This window comes from Lolium rigidum, chromosome 7, assembly GCF_022539505.1.
Source record: "Lolium rigidum isolate FL_2022 chromosome 7, APGP_CSIRO_Lrig_0.1, whole genome shotgun sequence".
Taxonomy (NCBI): domain Eukaryota; kingdom Viridiplantae; phylum Streptophyta; class Magnoliopsida; order Poales; family Poaceae; genus Lolium; species Lolium rigidum.
In genome coordinates, this window is record NC_061514.1 from 171372737 (window position 1) to 171395257 (window position 22521).

At 42.0% G+C, this 22521-nt stretch overlaps 1 protein-coding gene across 1 annotated transcript; it reads right to left on the reverse strand.

The window, feature by feature from the left end:
• Positions 1 to 4806: 4806 nt before the first annotated feature.
• LOC124670384 lies at positions 4807 to 19963 on the reverse strand. The gene is made up of 27 exons (XM_047206895.1): positions 19718 to 19963; positions 19521 to 19636; positions 19293 to 19428; positions 18255 to 18353; positions 18099 to 18167; positions 17882 to 18016; positions 17721 to 17789; positions 16619 to 16674; positions 16323 to 16482; positions 14809 to 14973; positions 13479 to 13563; positions 13204 to 13407; positions 12956 to 13047; positions 12835 to 12877; positions 11402 to 11559; positions 10861 to 10971; positions 10453 to 10521; positions 10220 to 10363; positions 10048 to 10122; positions 9785 to 9961; positions 9609 to 9694; positions 7814 to 7868; positions 6579 to 6704; positions 6371 to 6484; positions 5328 to 5447; positions 5106 to 5206; positions 4807 to 4993 (listed from the first exon to the last, which is right to left on the reverse strand). Exons 1-26 carry the CDS (start codon positions 19868 to 19870, stop codon positions 5141 to 5143), a joined length of 2883 nt encoding a protein of 960 aa, XP_047062851.1. The 5' UTR covers positions 19871 to 19963; the 3' UTR covers positions 4807 to 4993; positions 5106 to 5140.
• Positions 19964 to 22521: the final 2558 nt, after the last annotated feature.

Consider the following 22521-nt stretch of genomic DNA (forward strand, 5'->3'; position numbering starts at 1 on the left):
GAGTACGTCATGGGCCTGGGCCCGTTAGTCTTATGGTTTGCTTAGGGGTCAAATAAGCCTTGCTTGGGAGTCAAGTAAACCTCTCTATATATGGAGAGGAGATGTATCAATCTAATGAAGCAAGAATTAAGAAGGAAATCTCTTCCCTCTTGCCACCGACCGTGGGCAAGGCTCCCGACCGGCCTTCTCGCGCTCTCGCAGCCTCTCTCTCCCTCCCAAACCCTAGCAGCATGCCTTTCAGAATAAGAACGAAAGCTTCTAGGCTTTGTAAACTCTAAGCTCACTTGAAGCTTTTCTTGCTATCCTGACGCATGTCTTGAAGATATGTCATTGAGAACACGGCGAAGCGCGTCACAGTGAAGAGTCTCTAGAACTTGATAAACTGGAGTTTGGAGGAGCTACAGGTGGAACACTTGATGGAGAAGTGACGGGGGTAGGGCGATGCCAAAGAGGTGAGGAAATATCTGGGGTTTCCTCAAGTTTGAGCTTGTGCGTAATGATTTATTCAGGAGTAAACTCTGTTTGAAGAACACATTCATAAGTGCACGAATGTCAGCGATGGTGTGCTTGTCTTCTTCGGCTCTGTCTAAGAGTTTGTTGACATCAGTTCGGATGCCCTTCAGTAGTTGATCCTTGCGCTCTAAAAGATCATGACGTTTCTGTCATTTTGCACACACAGCATGAGTGTGGGTGTGTTTTGGACCGTCGATTTATTTCTCGAGATTTCCGCTCGACTTGATAGATAGAAAGTTTTATTTCTCTCTTTCTGTTTTTTTCTGAATCTCAAAGCAACATAGAAGGTGACAGAAACTCCCACACCTATGTATTTAAGTACAAAAGTATTTCCCTGTTTATGGTTGTCTTTTCTCGACTTGATAAGTTGTGCCTCTTGCATCTCGAGGAATTAATTCTGCAGGTCCAGTTGCCTTTGTAGGGTTTTCTTCGATAAAGGGAATATATTAATATCAAAACGATACCAATTACACCCAGCCTCTGCAACAACGCACCACCCTAATGGCACTACGGATGCACACAGCCAAAAAAAGGAAAAGAAAACTAAGAAACAAAAGTCCCTCTACAGTATCTCGGGCCTAACAACAGCAATACATCCACCGCTAAGACAACACCTGAAGTACAGACTCTCCAAAAACGACGCCTCCAAGAAGGGAACAATGCGCTAACACCATCGTCGCCCGATCAAAGATCTTAGGTTTTCACCCTGAAGATAGTCCCCGCTCTCAAAACAATGCCTCCAACAAGGTCATTGCCAGGCACAACCAGTTAAGGCCAGACCTTGGATTTTCACCCTGAAAGGTAGGACTCTGAACTTCACCTGTGTTGTCGCCCCCACTTTCATACCGCTGTTGTGAAGCCCGGAACACCAAGCAAATCCCTCAACAGCGCGGAGATTTGAATCTCCCTTAGCTAGTCCTCCCCTCCGGCCTTCATGAACTTCCCTTCTTCCGACTTTCATCATGGATCCATAGTCACTTGATGTCAACACAGAAAAAGAGCTTCGCGCCGCTCCCTCCAGAACCAATCGGTCGGAATAAAAGCATGGGTGCGCACGATCGAATACCACCGATCCAGCAAACTCCAGGCAAAAAGCACTGTTAAATTCGTCGGTGGAGCCTTCCGGAACTCAACACTCCGGCTAGATCACGAGTCCAGGCCTCCAGTAGGTCTTCCTCTTCACGCAAGAGAGACCCTAGGACCACCACCTTTATTCAGGTCGGACCCCCACGTCGGCGACCGTCCCGGGCTGGCCATGCCAACCCTCCACCGGCGACTCCGTCGCCGGCTTCCAAGCATCTCCATCTCGCCGCCGGAACGCGGTGATAGATCGATAGATCCACCACCACCAATCGCAGGCTGACCCTCTCCGGCGAAGAAGAGGGCCACATCCACCGTCGTACCCAAGGCTGCTGCCCCGGGCGACCTCGTGTCGCGGGTGAAACCCGAGATCGCCTCCACTCACCGGCAAGAGGCGGGGGGGGATTGGCGCAGGCCATGAGCCTGGCCACCGCCCACCACCAACCCCTGCCGGAGTGCTGCGGAGCCGACGGGAGGAGGGAGGGCGCAGCGCTGGCCGCCGCCGCCCATCCCACGCGCCGACCGCCAGGGGAGCCGACGGAAGAAGGGGCGCAGCGCAGGCCGCCGCCGCCCGACTCATCCGCGCGCCCGCCATGCATCGAGGAGGGAGATCCGGCCGCCGTCACCAGGCGTCAACGAGGAGGAGCCCCCGCCGCCGCCACGCCCCGTGGGACTTTGCCCCGGAGGCGCTACCGGCGGCGGCGGTTAGGCTGGGGTGCGGGAGGAGGGTTAGGGCTGGGGTACGGGACTACGGTTCTCTTTTTCTCTTTAAAATGGGGAGAATTTCACTTCCCGGCCTCTGCACCAACCAGGGATGGACACAGCCATTTGGCATGAGTACTAAGATTTTTAATCTTGGTTAAGATTAAAGCATAGTCCTCAAGATAAATTGCGTGAGTACCAAATCTAGCCTGGGCCTCAAGTATAAATAAGAACCTAAATTCGCGTCCATTAGGATTTGAACTCAGGTGCTGAGTTGCCTTTGTAGGTAGTCAGTGGATTTTTTTCTGCGGGTATGTAGATAGTCACTGTTGAGATAAGCTAGAGGCTGAGATGGTAAATCTAATGCATCAAGATGGAACTTATGATCTGTTGGTTCGAGAGGCTTCCTGGTATTCCGTAGAGGATCTGGTTGCCGTGGAGAGGTATGAGAAACATGTTATGAGCCAGGTATGTGAGTTGGATCTCCCATCTTGTATTCGCGATGTTTTTCTTCATGAAAGAAGCGAATACCTACTGCAATTTCAATGAACCGCATCAGATGAAGCGCATATGGTAGCTTCTTTGAGCGATTACTGAGGCATAGATTTGCTACGAGGTCTCAACGGACTTTGTTTGCCCGACGGATCTTTCTCTTTTATTTTTTTTGAAAAGATTTCTCTTTTATTTGTGGTTGAACCTTTTTCTACTTTAATGAAGCTGCAGGATTTTTTCTGCTTCAACAAAGCATTTACAAGATTGGGGAGGGAGTTGGACATGCTACAATATTGCTAAAAACAAAACAAAAAAAAGATTGCTTCAATGAAGCAATTGTGGGTTTTTGAGGCTGGATGGACACGTGTCACTATTGGTTCACCTGTCAGGTTTAACCGTGATAAGGGTTAGTCAAAATAAAAATAAAAAAACATTAAGGAGGGAGCCCACGAACCAACATTCCTAACAACCTCGTACGCAACTAACGCGCCCTGATCAAGGGCACCAAAACCAACTCGATGGTTTGGTCCTCTGTCGCATGCGCCATATAAAGGGTGGAAGCCCTGACAGCGATCGATCTGATTGAGTTCACAATATGCTTCTTCTGCCCCCCCTACATCCCCACAACCCTGCCGATCTAGGAATGCACACCAGCAACGGAAAGATCAAGCTACATTCCATCGGTGCCAGGGCAGTGCCGCTGGAGACCGGACGGAATCAGGAAGATCCCAAGACCGTCCTCGGCCTCGCTACTTCAAGCCTGCAACGAGTAGACGACCATGTCGACTCCAATGCCCCGTAATGATCATTTATCCCTTACGTGACATGGGTATACCTTACTTGGCATGCGGCATTAGTATCCCTGGTATATGTTCGGGAAGAAGCCCATGAAGCCCTAAAGCCTGGGAGCATCCAAAGCCCAGGAACCAGACGTGGAAAGCAATCAAAAGCTCAAATAGAAGCCGACATAATTATAGCCTTATTTTTGTAAATCGATCTAGACTGGACTCTGAGACCAGCCTCTCATATAAAGGCTAGGAGGAAGCAGCAAGAGGGAGGACTCGGAATATAATCGTTGTAACCCTAGATCTATTCTAGTAATGTGGCGACTTTGACTCATCATCAATATCGTCGGACCACCTTTGTGTGATAAGCAGAGGAGATCATCAGTGCACCTCTTTTTCCTGAATAACCATGGACAATGTAAACATTGTGTTCTGCCAATGCATGTTTTTTTGCGCTACTTATGATGTTTACACCTAACAATCACGAGTTTGGGGACTGGAGGGAATATCCCTCAGGGATGGGGACTGACTAGCACTTCTCAATATGTAAAGGATGTGAGAAGGGCATCTAATCTGCATTCAACCTGTTTCCATCACTAATTTCCTCTAAAAATGCTCTAGAAAAAAATAGGATAGAGGAGTTTATGTGGAATCTGTGAGATTGACTTTTTTTTGTTTACAATTTTTTTCAGAAGGTTGGGTGTTTAGGAAATATACTGGAGTTATTGTCTGGCAGGTATCATAGATAGATTTGATTTCCACCAGGACCACTACCAATGGTGGACAGCAAGTAGCATACAGAGTCGTCGTCCCCCTCAGGCCCTCACCTAGCAGCAGGCAGGAGTCTCATGTATACTTGTGGCTACTTTGGTTTCCGGATACAGGACTGCATCCAGGCCCAACAGTGGCAAAGTTGCCTCAGGGGCGAGGGGCAGGGGCGAGGCTGTTCAAGCCTTGACAACAATTTTTCGGTTCAGACTTCATTTGTTCTCGACAGTGCATCTCCAAGGTGCTCTAAACACAGAAATTCAGACTTAGGCAGACCATTTTTGCATGTGTTGTCCATGTTATTTCTAATCTTGGCCTTTTTTACCACTTGCCATTTTATTTTATCGTTCGTTCTTTTTCACTAGTTAATTAACAATGCGAGCTCATTTTGATAGTGTCTCACTCTCACTGTCTCTCCATCCCTATAACAATCACAGCTCATATGCCCTTCTGTTGAAACAGTAACTGCGGCAAGAATAAACTCCGTCAGCACTCTGTATCACGTACATCCTCTTTACTTTCAGTTACAGTATACCTGTGGTGCATGAATATTTTACATGTCAGACGCCATGATCTTATATGCACTAGCCTACCAATAAACTGTCAAATGATTATGTTCATCAACCATGCCAAAACATCAGAATAAAAAGTTCCTGCAAAAATCATAAAAGGTAAATGTCAAATATTAACTTTTCATATTAACTTTCCTGGGAGTAATCAAAAGAGAAACATTTGGACTTCTGCACTAATCAGCACATTACATACTGGCGTGGTTCAGTTGAGGTCAATTGTATGGCCTATTAATGACGTCTTTTTTGGTATAGTGAATATCCAACAAGAGCAGACAGCAGTATCGTCCATAAAACCTGCAGAAGAACGAATTGAGTTAAATTGATGACCATGATCTGCAGTGCCGGTAAATGTAAACTGAACCCTATATTAACAAAAGTTAATGGATCTAAAAGCTAAGAGATGAGTAACAATCACCATATTTATTGTATTCCATCTCTCAAGCTTCTTTATCCTGGAGTGCAGATCATCAATCATGCCATCTGTTGAAGAATTTTCTCTCATAGGTGAAGATAAATCAGAATTGAAGCTCCCACCCTGCATTAGGGGTTATCTCAATAGATAAGAATATAAATTGCTGAATATAATTGAGAAAGAACAGCAGCAATAAAATCTCGTCACGTGAACATGTCCACTACTATATCACAGGATCAAATCGACAAGTTTCACACATATGTAGGAAAAATACATCCTCGGGAGTTTGATGTTCAGGAGTGCAATCCAGCCTCACAAAACAAATGTGATGCTGCCACGCTGATTATTCAAGCAGAAAATGCAGCTACCAAAAATCACAACAAGGTCACCATCCTTTGCCTATCAAAGGTCCAAATTACCACACAAAAAACCTAAACTTCCACAGGAGATGATACAATAGCACCAATCTTTTCCACAATAGTATGAAAACCAAAATCGAAGGGCAAACAGAATGTGTAGCGCTGCAGCCAGCTTAGTTGCTGGCCCTGCCCTCTGTTGGTGTTTATGCCTGACAATGGGAGAATGGAGAATTGGGGGTTTGGCAGTTGGGTAGATAGGGTATTTCTCGTTTCTTCTTGTCTGTGTGTTCAGGCAATAATAACTGGGTAGGCATGATGCTACATGTACTTAAACCATGAAGTGCACGCTATACACCAGCCTACGCTGAAGTAAAGGTCAGCTCACAATCATATTTCTTTTTTTTTACAACTGCCACGCGATCATATCTTCATGTCTCCCGTGTCAATGAATTCAACCAGAATTTATACTATTCATTACTTTAACAACATTCTCGTGTGACTTGAAAACAGAAAATTGTTGAGAAAATATCCTGGAAAAATTAATGATACATGAAGATGAAAGAAACAAGTAGGTAATGATGCTTTGGTCACCTTAAAAAACAGCTATGAAGACAGGTTACTCAAGAATATATAACACGGGTATAACGTACAAATAAGATCCAAGATGTTGTCATGAAATTAACGTACTTGTGATTGGATGAACTCAACTAGTTCCTGTAGCCTAGCAGCTTGCTGGGTATGAATACCAGCAGGAACATTATCATCCGCTGGTAAACTCTCCAAAATAATTTGAAGATAACTCTGCAAAGCACCAATAAAACAAGAAAATGTACACGAAATCATCAGCAAAGTGTAAATGTTTGATCTAAATGGACAACCTACAGATTTTTAAGACCTTTGTTGTGTATGAACCATCTAGGCTGAGAGCAGAAGCAGCAGAGGAAACTATCTCCTTGTTTGTTCCTTTAATTTGAATATACGGATTGGTCACGCCTTGTAGATGGTCAACTTCTATAAGAATCTTCATTTAAATAAAATAAAGTGTTAGCACATAGCAAATAGTGATTAAGACAGATACAATGAATCTATTGTAACATGCAGTGTTGATAAAAGTTACAGCAATCAACATTGCTGTAGAGATATTACTGTACAGAAAAGGTAAAAAAAACACAAGAAATCTGTCTAATTGACAAAACCACTGTTAAAATCACCTCAGGGTTCAAAGTGACTCTGTTTTGAAAGTCAAGCATCGCGAGTATCTGGGTTTGACAAATGTAAGTTTAACGCAAACCTCATACCAACATTCAGGGTCTAAAATCGACTTTCTCTTCCATGTAAGAATATTGTCATTATGCCAACATTAGTTTATATTCACACATTGGACTGCCAAGGTACCCTAACGTTTTTCTTTGCAAACACGTATTGATTTGATTTCTGAATTGATATGAATATGGATACAGGTTAATAAAAAATAGCTTATTTGAACAAAATGTAACCACTTCTTTACATAAATAAACTAAATTGTATTATTGATTGTGGTGTTGGTGACCTTTTCTTTGATTTGTGCAAGTCCTAGCTGTAAAGTTCCATAAAAGAAAATACTATATTCAGCATATTTCAACAATTGTGCATACGCATTAATCAACACTTTCAAAAACCTGATAAAAAAATGGCTGTCCTGAACTATAGACCATTAAATGTACATCAACAGCTAGAACATGGTAAATATTGCACCACAGGTTGCCTGTTGATGAACAGCACTGGTCCTTATATGAAATGCACACCTTTTGAGTAACAAGATCCAAGATATACAATGTAATGATATGTCAGATGCGTTAAACTGAAGACTCTGCAATGATATGATGTTAACAAATTTATTCTAAGAAGCTCCATGGTCCAGGATGTTAATAGGACAATTCTTTCTGTAAACTTGGTACTACTGCAGATAATACGCCTTCAACGTGTTGGAGTTGCTATCATCTATGGTCCTTAATCATAACCCATCCAGCAATAGTAATACAACTTATAAAGAACCACAAACCGTAGATCATGGGGAATGCATTTCTTCATTCCAGTAAATTGACTTTCCAAAAATGGAAAATGAATATAACTCATAAGAGAAACAATAACCTTTCCGTCTTGGTAAATCACAGCAGAAGCTTCGATGTATGCAACAGCTTGGTAACTGCAAAGTGGGGAAAGAAAATAATACATCATACTACTTCACTATATTCCAAAGAGATGCGGATGATTTAGCATGCAAATAGTAAGCTTTTGGCATACCAACTGATGACTTAACTGCCTGAAAACGCACCTTTTTGTGAGATAATCAGTGGTCATATAGCAGGACTAAGTTTCAGGTTTCTACTTATATTGCCAAAACATTTTTTATCAACAACTACTGTCTCCTAAAATTTCCAGGAGTCCATATGTAACATTTTTTTCAAGTATGTTGTAAGAAAGGAAATATGCACTTAGAGCATCTCCAAAAGACAAATCACGCCCGCGCGGTAAAAACCACCAATTTAGCGCGCCCGCGTCGGAAAGTAGCGCTTGAACAGACACGCGAAAATAGAGCGCGCGGTAAAAAAATTCCAGCGCGCAAAATTGCGGCCCAGCGCGCTGGGTATTTGGCGCACGTGGCACTGCGCGGTAAAAGAAAAGGAGAGAGCGCACAAAAGCCAACTGCCGCTCCGAAACTTCCGCGCGCCGCTCCACCGCCGCTGAATCCTCCACCCCCTTCTCCTCCGACGCGGAAAATCGACGACGCACCACTTCCCTGTAGCCACCGCGCATCCAGGCGGCCGAATCGCCTATCCGCCGCCGCCAAATCGCCACGTGCACTTCCCGGCATCCGGAGCGCCCGCAAGGTGCTTGAAGGTATGCGGCGCGACCTGTCCGTCTTGGATTAGATTTTGGGATCAAGAGGTCCCCCATGAATGCATGTGTCCTCATGCATAACATGATCATCGAGGATGAGCGTGGTTAAGACAATGACTAGTTGCACTATGCGTTGATGGGCCGCCCAGTTCGAGTGCGTGGGAGAGAAGAGACAGTGGCCAAGTATATTGCCTCCTACAAAGCTATTCGAAACGAGGATGCTCATCTTCATCTTCAGGATGATCTGATCGAAGAGTGGTGGACATGGAATGGGCAACAGTAATTTTGTCTCATTTGTAGTTGTTGTATTTTATTGATTCACAATTTGTTCTATTGACAATAAACCATTTGATTGTGTTGTAATAATATCGAAACTATTTATGTTTGATTTATTTGGTTGTGTTTAATCTTCCTAGTGCTATATTTCTTGTTGATTTGTGTTTGTGGATGCGCCAGCGCGCTGCATTTTACAGCGCCGGGAAAAGACATGTTTTGCGCCCGCTATTTTTTTGGGCGCCTGGTAAACCTATTTTGTCCCGCGCACACTAAAACAGGAAATCTAGCACTGTAAACTGATTTTAGCGCGCGGCGCGATTGGGAGTCTGTTGGAGATGCTCTTAGTTACAAAATTAAATGAAGACTAGAGAGTACAATGGGTCCCTAAACTTGAATGCAGGTACCACATGAACAATGTTCTATTTTTGTAATTTTGGTGCAATTAGCTACAAGTTTGAATGATATGCTGGAAGGGTCTACGACGGGCTGATGGCAAGCTGATGTTGATTTTTTTATTAAAGAGGCCATCTTGTTGACATATGGTATAGCACCTTCATCAGTAATATGTATGTAACATTAATCATATTAGCACTAAATTTATTGAAATGTTCTCAATGGCCTACTAGACAAGTAGAGGAACCTTCTAAGACAGTCTTGAAGGTTAAGAACCTATATGATAAGTCTGATCAAGTATCTTGTGAACTTTTGGTATGAATTTCTCAAGAAAAAATATGAACAGTGAAGGAGAATACCGTACGACACAACATACCCAAGCTTAAGAAGTCCTGCCACAGTGCTGGCACTAATATCAAAATCAACCTTTGGCTGGATAATAAAATTCCCCTCCCTTATAGGCTGGATAAGTTGAAAAGATGATGTGGTATTATACCATTGGCCTGTGTCAATAAAACAGAGATAAAATGGAAATGCAGAAGGTACACAAACCTCTCGTATTAACAATGCAAATCTTCCTTCACATATTCTGACCCTAATACACTCGCCTTCTGTCAGCTGTCCATTTGATGGTATACCAGGAAGTCTTAAGTACACATCAGTGAAGTTCTGGACAGAGCTGCAGACCTTACTGGCATCTAGCACTTTTAGTATGTCTTTGTAGGATACCTATTTTTTATAATAAATGAAGAAAATATTCATAACCATTAACTAGTGGAAACGTGAAGTGTGGCATATAAAGCTGCATAAATTACCTGTTTTGTACTTTTTAAAACAAAAGGTGAGCTTTCAGGAGAGAGCACAGGATCAAAATCGTTTTGAATCTTCAGCTGCAAAGAAGGTAAAGAAACATTGCATGAGTCCAGACCACTATCACATATGACATAAATTAAATAAGCTAATAATACTCATGTCTCTTGTACCAACATGAGCATCGACAAGATGTGGTTCTATATATTGTTGAAATAGCGGAAACACAGTGGTCATAATTTCACTCTGGGAAATAGAAAAGCCTGCACGGTTCTTGTCTCTCTGTATTCTTGCAATAAGATGAGAATGAACTCCACCAAACTGGTACAAGGGAATAGAGTTAATCTCCAGATATAGCAGAAAATGCGACTAGACCAACATTTGTACAATATTTGAAGCACAGAACTTACAACTGCAATCCACAAATCCAGTGATTTCCTTATGGCAGGATGCAAAGTATAGACACCTTCAAAGATTACCTGGTAGTCCAAAACAGGAAGCCAAGAAACAATTTAGATTAATCTATAATGTGTACAAATGTAAGGGCAGAAACAAAATAATGCTGGGCTGGAAGCCTAAACACAAAGTACTAGAGTGATGTTTGATCATAAAAAATATTTTTATATGTAGAAAAGCATTGGGCTTTTAACTAGTGACGCCAAACTAGACAAGTAATTATTTACAGACAAAAATGACTCCCTTCTGGACTCAGTGTTCACCAAGGTAGCAAGGCGATCCGTGCTGATCAAATGAATCATAACAAAAGACGCTCAAACGACCTAAAACTATGGAAGCGGTAGATGAGTTGAGTTAGTTACCACTCCACATTCCTCGGACACTTGAAACTCCTTGAATCCACTTCTGGTGAACTTTTCAAAGTCAAAGCAAGGGACTTTTGCTTTATGACTGTTTCTGATCTCCGTAATATTCTGCAGTGCAAAGAAAGTCCACATTCAACAGGCAGCAAAGAAAAACCTACTACATGCCTATTCACATCATGTACAAAGAACCTAAACTGCACAAGTCAAAACAATATTCTGAAAAAGCTGCAAACAGAATGATGTGGTATGACAACAATTTTAGAGATAAGTGCATCCTCAATAAACAGGAACCTTCTGAGACAATCTTCATGGTGCGGTTCAGCACAAAATCTACAGTTTTGTAGTCAAAAGACCTGGTAAAATTGCTGCTTACTACAAGGTTTCAGAACCATAGCTTTTCAACTAAATTTCCATGGACAGAATTTGGAAGCATATTAAAAAATAAGTTTGAACAATTCTATTTTCTGGCATAAAAGATTGCAATTCACTGACAACACACAAACTGATCTGTGGATTTAGTTAATGAAAATGGCATCACCTTAGTCAGCAAAGCAATATCCAATGAGCTATACTCATCATATTTGTAGTCCCTCACTTGCTCAGGCTTGTAATAACTTTCCAAGCTTATAACTTCACAGCCAATTATGTTGGCCATCTTCTGAGCTAAACTTGTTTTTCCAGATCCACTAGGACCACCTACAAATAAGGGCAAGAAAATAATAATAACTTAACCAAATAGAGAAGAAGCATTCACTGCTAGAGGGAGTGATATCTTTGCTATGAAGTTATAACACACTGGTCATAAACCTGGGCTAGTAGGGGTAAGATTGTTCAAGGCTATTATTTTCAATTTCAATTACACTAAAATAAGATTGGAAGGCGGGCCTGGCGCAGTGGTAGAGTATCTCCACTTGTGTCCTGAAGGTCTTGAAATGCAAGGGAAAGGCTGCCTAGAAATTCCTGTCCCAAGACCCCGCAAATTAAGTAAGGTTATTGATTTGCATGTTTCCACCTCCGTTGATTTCATTATTACCAAAAAAATACAGTTGGGTATGTTTTGACTGATATGATTTGCAAATTTACGATGTGAATTCTGACTTCAAAAGGATGAGATTACCAAAGAGGAATCAGGCAACTTTCTTTGATAGAAGAAATATGCAACCAAAGTCAAGTTGAAGAGAGCGCGAACCTGGGTACACCCACGCCTCCCACCAACTGAGCTAGATTCAGTCCTGTGAATTCTGATTTTGTAACTACTGTATAGTTCATTTTAACTATCTTTGTGACCAGTGTAGTATTTGTATTTAGTGAATAGAAATATTGTCTCTGTTAAGCAGACAAATTCGCCAGTTCAAGAATAAGTTATATTCAATTACCAGAATAGCACATGCAACAAGTACTGGCATCAGAACACAAGCAAGAAACATGACACTTGAACAACTAGTTACTCCTTAAAGAAAAACTATATACAGGGATGCTCTAAGAATCCAGCACGGTAGACATGACTTGTACAAAGGTTGCAGCAGCATAACTACTGCATATTTGTTCCTTGAAAATTATACATAGAATTGCCCATATTATGGCAGTCATGTAGTGCAGTACATGTACAAAATATCAATTCAATTAGGATTATGTGAAACTTGGTTTTAAAAAACTTGATTGTGCAACCGAAGTCAAGTTGAAGAGAGCGCGAAAGACAAAGATTAAAGAACTCAGGAATGTGAAATTGCTACCAATAATATCTGAGGCAAAGGGCCGTCAGTCACACAAGGTGTGGCAAATAATAGAAGTGTAAAGAAAGGTGTGGCAATTTGTAAATCCCCCATATGCCTTTGAGCTATGCCAACAAAAAGAGAAGGTCTTATTGTCTTTGTACTTGTCAAGGACCCTGATACTTGATCTATATATTTTACTTGAAATGCTACACTACTCCACATAGATTAGGTAAGATATAAGAAGGTTCATCCATACCAATCCCAACAATGACGGGAAATCCTTTGGTCTCCAACACTGCCTGAAAGACAAAGATTAAAGAACTCCTTCGATATGTGCATGCATACTGCCTCGAAAATATGTAATGGGGTACATTTACCTGAATTGCTTGAACTGATAGAAGAAGACCCCTATCTAAGTCATAAGAATCTGGCAGGGGTGCTAGCTGGATTTTACTTCTTGAAGAAGAATCTGATAGTCGTTAAAGATAATCATGAGATATTGCACAGAAAAAAAAAACCTTGGAGCCAGTACTCCAACGAGAAGAAACATGTTTTCCCCTTTTCAAATAAATAACATGTGGTGAAAGCATCACATAATTCCAATCCAAAGTAACAAGTTGAAAACCTGGAATAAACTGCCATTTTCCGAGAGGAGGTTCCTGGTCAAACTTTTTGGGTGGAGACCTAGTCCATGGTTGCGCAAAGTCATCAAGATTTGCAACTCTATCAGTAAGAACACGGATTGGTTTGGGCACAGCAATTTTCTTCTCTTGACTTTCAGTCAGTAGTTTGCTAGATACTGGTGGGGGTGTATTAAGTCGTGGAACCCCTAGACGAATAAGATATATATCAGCAGATAGTTTTTGTTGGAAACACAAAATACTAAAACAAAACTTTTACCTTTGCTCTCCAGGATCATTTCCAGGTAGGACTTTGTTATCCATGGACCCTTTAAACCAATATTAGAAGCTTCTGCTGCAACGGTCTAAAATATGCAAGTCAGTAACATTTTCAGAACATGCCTGAAGTACAATAACAATCAAAATCAAAAGACACCTAAAGGTTTTAAGATGAGGAGTTAAAGGAAATTCGAATGAGATCATCTAGAATTCACCCTCCCTTCACTTGAAAAGTAATAATGAAGCAATGTTAAAGCGCTAACCTTATCAACTGAAAACCTAATTAGAAAATAAAGCTATACGAGCTCAAAACAGCCTTATAGCTCATTTGGAAGGGAAATTTTTGTAGAACTTCAGCTCTATGGATAATTACAACTTTGTAATATTGCATATATGTGTTGTAGCTGTTCAAACATTTCTGATTACCCCGTTGTATAAGGTTTCCCTCCATATATATGTGTTGCACCTTCTCCTCCTACCCAGCACCCGCGTTTGGGTTTTTTCCGCCCGCCCCAGCGTATGGCTCCTCCAGTTATGGAGTATTAGTATGTTGGTACTTGGTAGGTAAGGTCATATTAGGGATTCCACTTTAAGTTGGCATCTAGTAGTTGGTTCGGTCTATATAACCTACCACTGTATCCTGTGATAAAAAAAACAAGAAATGAAACCAAAATTTTACCATATTTATTTTCCTGCAACTTATCTTGCAATTTACCTAGTTTATCTATCGATTCCGTTCAAATCCCTGTTCTTCATGATCCTCTTCTCGTCAGATCCATCAGGATCCTGACAGGCTTGGTGCACAAAGGCAAAACAGGGGGGGGTCACCCATATGGACCTTGTCACCAGCAATTGTGCATGAGGCACCTACACTCGCATTGCTTGCCCAAAAAGAACTGCAGAGCCTGGATTATACGGTGATACTTAATTGTTGATGCGTTGGCCCTTCCGAAAACGAGTCTAGTGAAGCAGGAGGATGTGGCATACAACTCAGCAAGAAGGACCACATTTAGTACAAGACAGAAGCTACCAAAGTTGTTAAACAAACACCAGGCATGTCTAGGGAATCCACAAGCATGTACTCCAAGAGTCAAGGTTCCAATTTAGCACAAGAACTTCCAAATTATTTAGAGTACCAAGATGAGGATATAGACGTGCAAGTACCAGAGAATGAGGGAGAGACTGGTTGTTACATTCTATTAGCATAAATTTTAACAGAGCAACATTCCAAAGAAATCAAAAGAATGACACAGCACAACTGGCTGATCACGGTTTCGAACTGTTGCTATTACATACAAGCATAAAGTGAACAAACAGTATCCAAGAGTTACCTTCCTACTTGGGCCTTTTAACACCAAAAATGACTCATTTAGGGTGTCAATGGTCTCTGCTGCTATCAATAACTGATTTCTGTTGACAGTTCTGGATGTACGCTTAAAGCTAACAACAACACTATATCCCAAGGCCAACAATCCTCCAAGAGTTGTACGTCCAACCTGAGACACATTCAAAAATAGGAAAACAATAAAAAAAAGGTCAAATCCAGTTGAAATTTCTGTTCTGATAACGTACTAAACCCACCATAAAATGCATAACATTTTATGAATTTGCGCTTCAACCAAGATACATGTGGAAAAGACTACATCACCCCTCCTCGCTAAAGCGCGCATTACCTTTGGTGCTTTACTCTAGTACACACTGAAAACTGGAAATAGCCAAAAGGAGGGGTATGACAGAGAAAAATTGGTGCTGGTTATCTTGGAATGATAAAATGACATGTATTTAGAAACAACTACCTCCGTTCCAGAGGTAGTATTTTTCAATACTAGAATGGCATCTATTAGAGAATGGAGAGAGTATTTTTAACTATTAGATCATTAGCATTCAGTCCACACAAGAACGAATTACTTCCATTAATTTGCACAATTATTGAAAACTGAAGCTACAGTTTCTGCTTCCAGTAATGTATCTACTAGTGTGTTTTACAGAACCACGTAAAAATGTGTTTTACAGAAAAGAATATTGTTTTGCTCCACTTGCCTGTTACTGGAAAATTTGCAAGCTACTACTGAAAGCAAGCTATGCAATCCTATACATTATCATATGCGCAGGATATGAAATTTAGAAGTATGGCATACATCAGAAACAAATGAAACCAAAACGGCACATAATCGAATTGATTTATACCAGAAATTCCTAAAAATCAGTAGCTCACCAATTTTGTTTACGCACAACAGCATAAGAGTTCACAGAACATCTATGGTAGACTTGGTAGTAACTAGCAATACATATTACCCTTTTTACTGGACACAGTTTCCTCTATTATATCTATAATAATGGAAAAAATCAACGAAGAACAAATATGCTTCTATTTTTCCTACGCTCATCAGTAATGGAAGCCATGCAGAAGAAACTGCAAGTGAATATGCAACATATCATATCGAAATCCGAACTCACTGTTACCCTGGTGCTATATATACTGCTTCCATGAAATTAAGTCCTAAATTGTTCTCAGTACTAAACCATAAATCTGCAGAGGTAAGGTGGTCATGGAAATTCTGGCTGTAGAGTTCGCGTAGGTGCACTGTTCTAGTCTATACTTCCACCGTCAAATGGGCAAAACTGAACCAATGCAAGGTATCTGTTCAGTTCCAGGAATCTTTTGCTTGTGTTTGACCGTTCAAGTGTTTTGAACCGACCTCGCCTTCCCCTCCCTCCTGGACTTAGTAAGTCAACACCAATTCTCTTCCTTGTACTTGGGGCTAACTTGGTGTCGATATTCAGTTGCTTTTATTATACAATTTAACAATTACAGAGGTTTAAGATGATACGATCATTTGCATACCTCAAACTCAGCTTTTGGACGGATAATAAAGAACTTGTCAACAATCCGCTGGTCCCCGAGAGACAGGTAATATCTTATACCACATTGTGTAACTTTAATCCAATCATCAATTTTCATTTCTTCAGAAGCAGAAGGCGGCCTAAGGTACATCTCAATAAAGCTGAAATAGTTGTAAGAAAAACGATGGTCACAAGCTGAAATGGTGAAAAGACATAAGCCTGGTGAATCTACAAAAGACCTTGATACAAGCAGAGCAACTCTGGATGAATGTACATAAAGGTAAAAAGGATACGCACTTCACAGTTTCTGCTTTACTTTTATCGAAAGAATAGAACTTCTGGCCATCTGGTGACTACAAAGACAAAACAAAGTTAAAGAAGCAAAATAACTGCAAATAGTAGGTATAAGAACAAGTAATTAGCAGGTGCACATTCTGGTTGTAGGTTCCGCATAAATATGTACTCCATTTTGTTTTACTATAATTTTGGACTGACAAAGTTTCCACACACATCTTTGATTATTACTAATTCTAATAACATGAGAGTAATTCTGATGATAAATGTATAATTATCATTCCATGTGACAAATCAAGATGGTTTTGTGTGTATTAGTAGTCAAAAGTTTGAAAGGTTTAGTCAAAAGTTTGAAAGGTTTATGCCACGTATTCTAGGACAGCAAGGGGATTTATGTTGTCGGATGATATATCATTGTTTGACATGTGTGGATTTTAATTTAACAATATCCTAAAGCAACTTACATATAAATGACAATTCGGAAACTAATATGATCTCCAAAATACAAATTTAATCAGCAACATGTAATATATCTATAGGACCTGATAAATTTATACCATTACAGGCATTTTTTAAAATCTTCTATTCATCATTTCATACATCTGGTCTGAACAATCATAGAAATATTGAGTGCATCCATTCTAGGATTTTACATATTTTTTACTCGATGGAGTATTGACTGAAGTATGCAAACATAAGAAACTAGCAGTAAGCAGCAGACGTACTCTGAATGATGTTAGTATAAAACGTCAGGTTAGTTTTCCACACAAGACTGACACAACCAATATGATTTCTACTCTACTATGTCACATTTTGGTCTCCTAAAAGTGAAGCAAAAGGGAATATTGACAATATAAAAGATGGGAACAAACTATACTGCTCAGCTCTTAACGTACACAATACAACACTACGTTTAATTTTGGTACCCTGGCCATCCACAAGCAACAACAGGTTTTGCCGCAACTTGAGATTTTCAGCCTAAGATTAGAATTAATCAAGGGCAGTTTACATGACTGGTGCATGCAAAGAAAGAAGCTGCATTACATTACGTTACACAAAACTCCATACATAATATGTTATCAATCAACAGGAAACCACTGCTGACCTCATTCTTGCATTTTAGCTTGTAGTAGGGCTCGCGGAATGAGCAGACAAAGCTGTTATCAATTCTAATCTGCACAAGCAACTCAAATAGGTTATGTCCAAACTCAATATACAAATGGTAACTACAGACTCAAGAAAAAGAGAAAATTACAAAATGTGTACTTGAGCATGATGCAGGTCTGGCTCAATGTGCTTTCTGAACAGCGGAAATATGCTATCAATCAGATAGTCCAATGAACAAGAATCTCCAATATCATGCTGAACTTTAGAAAGCAGGCTAAAATGAACACCACCAACCTGAAATCGAGGAAAAGATTACTCGTTTACTTGAGCCATAGCCATGTTTATGTAATTAGAAGATTTTCAACCAATGGTTTACCACAGCAACACGAATGTCAAGCAGTGACCTTAGTGTTGAATGCAGAGCATAAGCACCATCGACAATCACCTATAAGGATAACTTGTATTAGTATAGCAATATGATCTTATCCTAAGGCTGTCAACGATGTATAACATGTATTCTAAGATATCACACCACTCCAGATGACGAAATCTTCAGTTGCCTCCATCCTGTATGTTTCTTCTCTTGAAAATCAACCAGTGGCATCAATGTATCTTTGCCCTTTACTAGATCCTGCTCAGCAGACATGATTGTAAAGCTACTTGTCATACACCTAAATAAGCACAAAATTGTCAAGATAGCAAGCAAAACAGAGACTATTACATACAAAAGCTACCTAATAATAGTTAGAAACTGGGGTATTTATTTAGCTAAGTACATCAAGTGTAAATAAGAAGAGCAGTCACTATTTTTGGAAACATTGGACAAAGGAGAGATTTCTAGTCTGTGTACTGCAGCAGGCAAAGCATGGCCCACAAGACCAAAATACCAAATCAATCGGCTGCCACGTGCTCTATAAAACAATGGTACTCCAGAGGGATCGATCTTTTAAGCTCAGAATTGCAACTCATTCACAGAATGCATGCTTAAAATGGCAGAAGTAACTGAACACCCCTTTTTCCCACATTAGCTACCCCCATCTGTACTGTTTGCCAAATTTGCATATCCTATTTCAACTACATGGTATAAAAGAGCTATACCTGGTCATCCTCCATCAACTGTTAGGCCAAGTGAACTGTAAGTCGTACAGTTTGGCTTTAGAGGTTAGGTGACTAAAAGATCACTAACAAAAGACATATACTATTTCACTGTACAGAAGTTGGTGTTTCAGCAAAATTTCATGGAGCACAGGCTTGTTTGGACTCTGTTTTATTATCTGTTTGTGCAAAGGACTATAGCAGAAAGTGGCACCACACCACCAATACAAGAAAATGGGCAGTCCTCTTTCTGGAAAAATAAGTCCAGATACCCGTATGCACCCACCCATGACGGCATAAATTGTAGTACTCTCCTTCAACAGCAACAGACAGCACACACCTCTACAGAATGCAACCAAACAGAGCATTTACGCCGCCCACCATTCCTGGCTACACTGTGACTCGTCACTAAAGCAAGCAAACCTGAAGTCATCCAATCCCACCCGCAAGTCGAACGGGGCTCTGAGAGAGGTACCTGGAGGTTGCTGGCGAGGGCGTCGAAGTCAATCGAGTCGATGTCGCTCCCCTCGTCCGCCCCTACCCCCGTGCGATAGTTCTCCATGGATACGATGACGACGCAGCCCAGCACCGATGCCACCTTCTCCGCCAAGCTGAGCAGCACCAACCCCAAATGAAGAACCAATCAATCAGCTCCTTGACAAACGAAAGAGGTTGCGCGCGCGGGAGTATGGTTGTACTCGACCTGGTCTTGCCGGAGCCGGTGGGCCCGCCGATGCCGACGGTGACGACGAGGCCATCCTTGCGCTCGCGCAGCTCCTGGATCGCCTTGACGAGGAGGTAGTAGCCGCGGTCGAATGACTGCATCGAAGGGGGAGCAGCGGATGGAATTAAAGAGGGGGGAGAAATGGAGGGTAAGGGGGAGAAGGGGAGAGGGTTTACCACATGGAGGGGGAGGGACTGGAGGATGGAAGAAGATGAGGAGGCGGCGGCCGCGGCGGAGGCGGATGTGGGGGAGGTAGGGGACGAAGGGTGGTGGAGGAGGAAGTCCCGGCCGCCGGCCTCGAGGCAGCGCTGCAGGAGGTCTGCATCCATGGCGACGAGGTGGAGTGCGGAGGAAGGAAGGAAGGAAGGGGGAGAGAAATGCTTCCTTCTTCTCCCTGCTTGGAGCTTGGGAAGAACTGCCTGCCGTGGTGTTTCTTGGCGTGTTGGGCTCTGGGTCTCTCTCTGTGGGCTGCGCTAGGCCTGGATACTTGCCTTTTTGGGTGTGTTGCCCAAACTAGCCCTGCCAAAAAAAGATGCTATAGTTGACTATCAAATTTTAGTTAAAGTTTAGTTTGTTCAAAATTTTGTATGCCTAGGTGTCTATTCCTTTGTTTCACATATTCTTGCCAAATAATTGGCCAAATGAACGCGAAAGATTCTATAGCGAACAAATCAGCAAGCCAACTCTTTCCCACAAAACACATCCTTAGAACCCTATCTTCTCAGAAAAAATTCTTTTATTTCATTAATGGAAGAGGGAAATCCTTTTACAATCATAAATTCATATTGTGTATGGTTGATGGGACCGATAATAGCCAATAGCTATATGTCCAACTACATCGGACAGACCAGCCAGATAAATTTTAACACTAAAATTTTCGGAGATCTTCAATTTCAACTATATAGATCTCAGTTCTTCTTTTCACAAAAAAAAACAACTAAAATGGAGCGTTCAACTACTAACAAACAACTTTGAGCAACAATATTCAACAACCAAAAAGTAGATTTAAAACAGACTTAGGAAACCCGCATATCCAGCGGGCACTACCAAGTGAGGCACCAATTTACCTTGCCCTGTTTGGATGCACCGAATTGATCTCTGAATTGGCTATTTGGAATTGGGGACCTCAATTCTAGTGTTTGGTTGTACTCAGTATTGGACTGTAGAATTGAGAATCGATTCCGAGCCCCTCCCCCGCGCGGCCAACTTACCGGTTGGTGGATTCAGAGGTCTGGACCTATGTATTGCCTCTAAATTGGCCTCGCTCGCGTTCTCTATCCCGAAAACAGAAGACGCAAAAGTACGAGCTTTTTTCCTTCGTTCCATCCGCGCTGGAGGAGGCCTCCCGGCGGCGCCGCCAGGTACGTTCCGCCGCCTCCCCTCACCCCCTCCCTGACTCCTACCTCCGCCACATGCCCTCACTCTTCCCTGTCCTCCCGTTCCCCCTGGCTGCACCCTCCACGCGGAACCCTAGTAAGTAGAACGGCGGCGCGAGGTGGTCGGGCGGCGGCGCGAGGTGCGCAAGGTTCATTCATATTGCAGACAGTGGCGGAGCTACATCCAAATCAATGGGCGGGCCAGCTGGTTGAAGGAGAACCCCTTTTTATTGAACAGGGGCTCGATTTGGTGACTGGTTCGGGCTGTAAAAGCTGCTCGTGCAGTCATTCGACGCTGCCTCCGGCGGAAGTGTCCCTGCCTCTGGCGATGGCTTGCTGCCTGCTGTGCCGCTGCTGCGTCCACCGGTGGCACGGTCCCCTATTCCCTTCCTAATTTCCTTCGTTCCGTCCGCGCTGCAGAGGTTATATTGTTCAAAGTTAAACAAACTTTCAATTCCACACATTATACATCCAAACAAGATTTGGTATTCCATTGAAACCTCAGTTTTACAGGTGAATACCACACGCATCCAAACACCCAAAATGGTATTCCATTGAATTGGTTGATTTGGTATTCCATTGCCAATTTAATTCGGAGGTCAATTCAGTGCATCCAAACAGGGCATTTGCCTTCCTTTATCCCGCCATTGACCACTAGAATTTACTTGTATACGTAAAAAATATAATATTCCACTTGCAACTCAATGATATATTTTTCTACAAATTTGATTACTTTTATTGACCAGTACAAAACAAAAATATAACATGTTCTTTTTTCTTTTTAACATGAAAAAGTGTTTGTGCTTTTTCATAGAAAACTTCATGAATTTTGAAAAAGTAATGCATTGAAGAAAAGTTACACATGAATGCATAATCATCAAAGGAGGCATCCACGGCACCAGATGTGGCCTCCATGTCTGGCCTGTTCCAGATGATGAGCTTGCAACTATGGTTTCGTTGGTGTTGATAAATCTCAATGTTTCAAAAGGAGGCAGTGTCCAATGACGAACCAAATTTTTTGTATGGTGGAGTTGATAGCTTAGAGGAAATAACGTCATGCAAATTCAAGCAATCCATGCGCTAACCTCCAATTGAATCATTAAGACACGAATGCAGTCTTTGATGCTGGTTATAGCTAGAAAATTGGTTAGATATAACATGCTTTGGTGCTAGTTCTAGCGATAAACATGACTATGATAATATGAGTATAGCAGCAACGCCTTAAACTAGTTATGGCAGAGGTCATACCTTGCTAAAATGTGAGCTCCGATGCTGAAGAGTGGTAATGCCATGTGTATGGCTGGTTCATCGATTTTAAAACTCCATGACCGTTTCTTTTCAAGGCGGCACATGAATATGTGTGTACGGGTGGAGAGGGGCGTAACTGTTAGTTTGATCTCTCCCGAGTGGGCCCAACGGACCACCGGGCCCCTTCGACCTGCGCCCTGATCGGGGGCGCCCAACCCGTTATGGTTGGTGGGCCCCTGTGACCTGCGCTATATAAAGAGGTGGGGGTCGGGGCACGCAGTACGAGGTTCACCGCGCCGCCAGTCACCCCACCGACATCCCCTACCGATCTAGGGTTGGCGCAGTGCTCACGGGAA

What these genes read in the sequence shown, in the direction of transcription:
- LOC124670384 (XM_047206895.1), bottom strand. Translation starts at nt 19,870, where the DNA reads ATGGATGCAGACCTCCTGCAGCGCTGCCTCGAGGCCGGCGGCCGGGAC. An exon ending in ACCGGCTCCGGCAAGACCAG is followed by an intron (nt 19,429 to 19,520) that starts GTCGAGTACAAC and finishes GGTGCTGCTCAG; the next exon opens with CTTGGCGGAGAAGGTGGCAT. An exon ending in GATGGAATACAATAAATATG is followed by an intron (nt 5,207 to 5,327) that starts GTGATTGTTACT and finishes GTTCTTCTGCAG; the next exon opens with GTTTTATGGACGATACTGCT.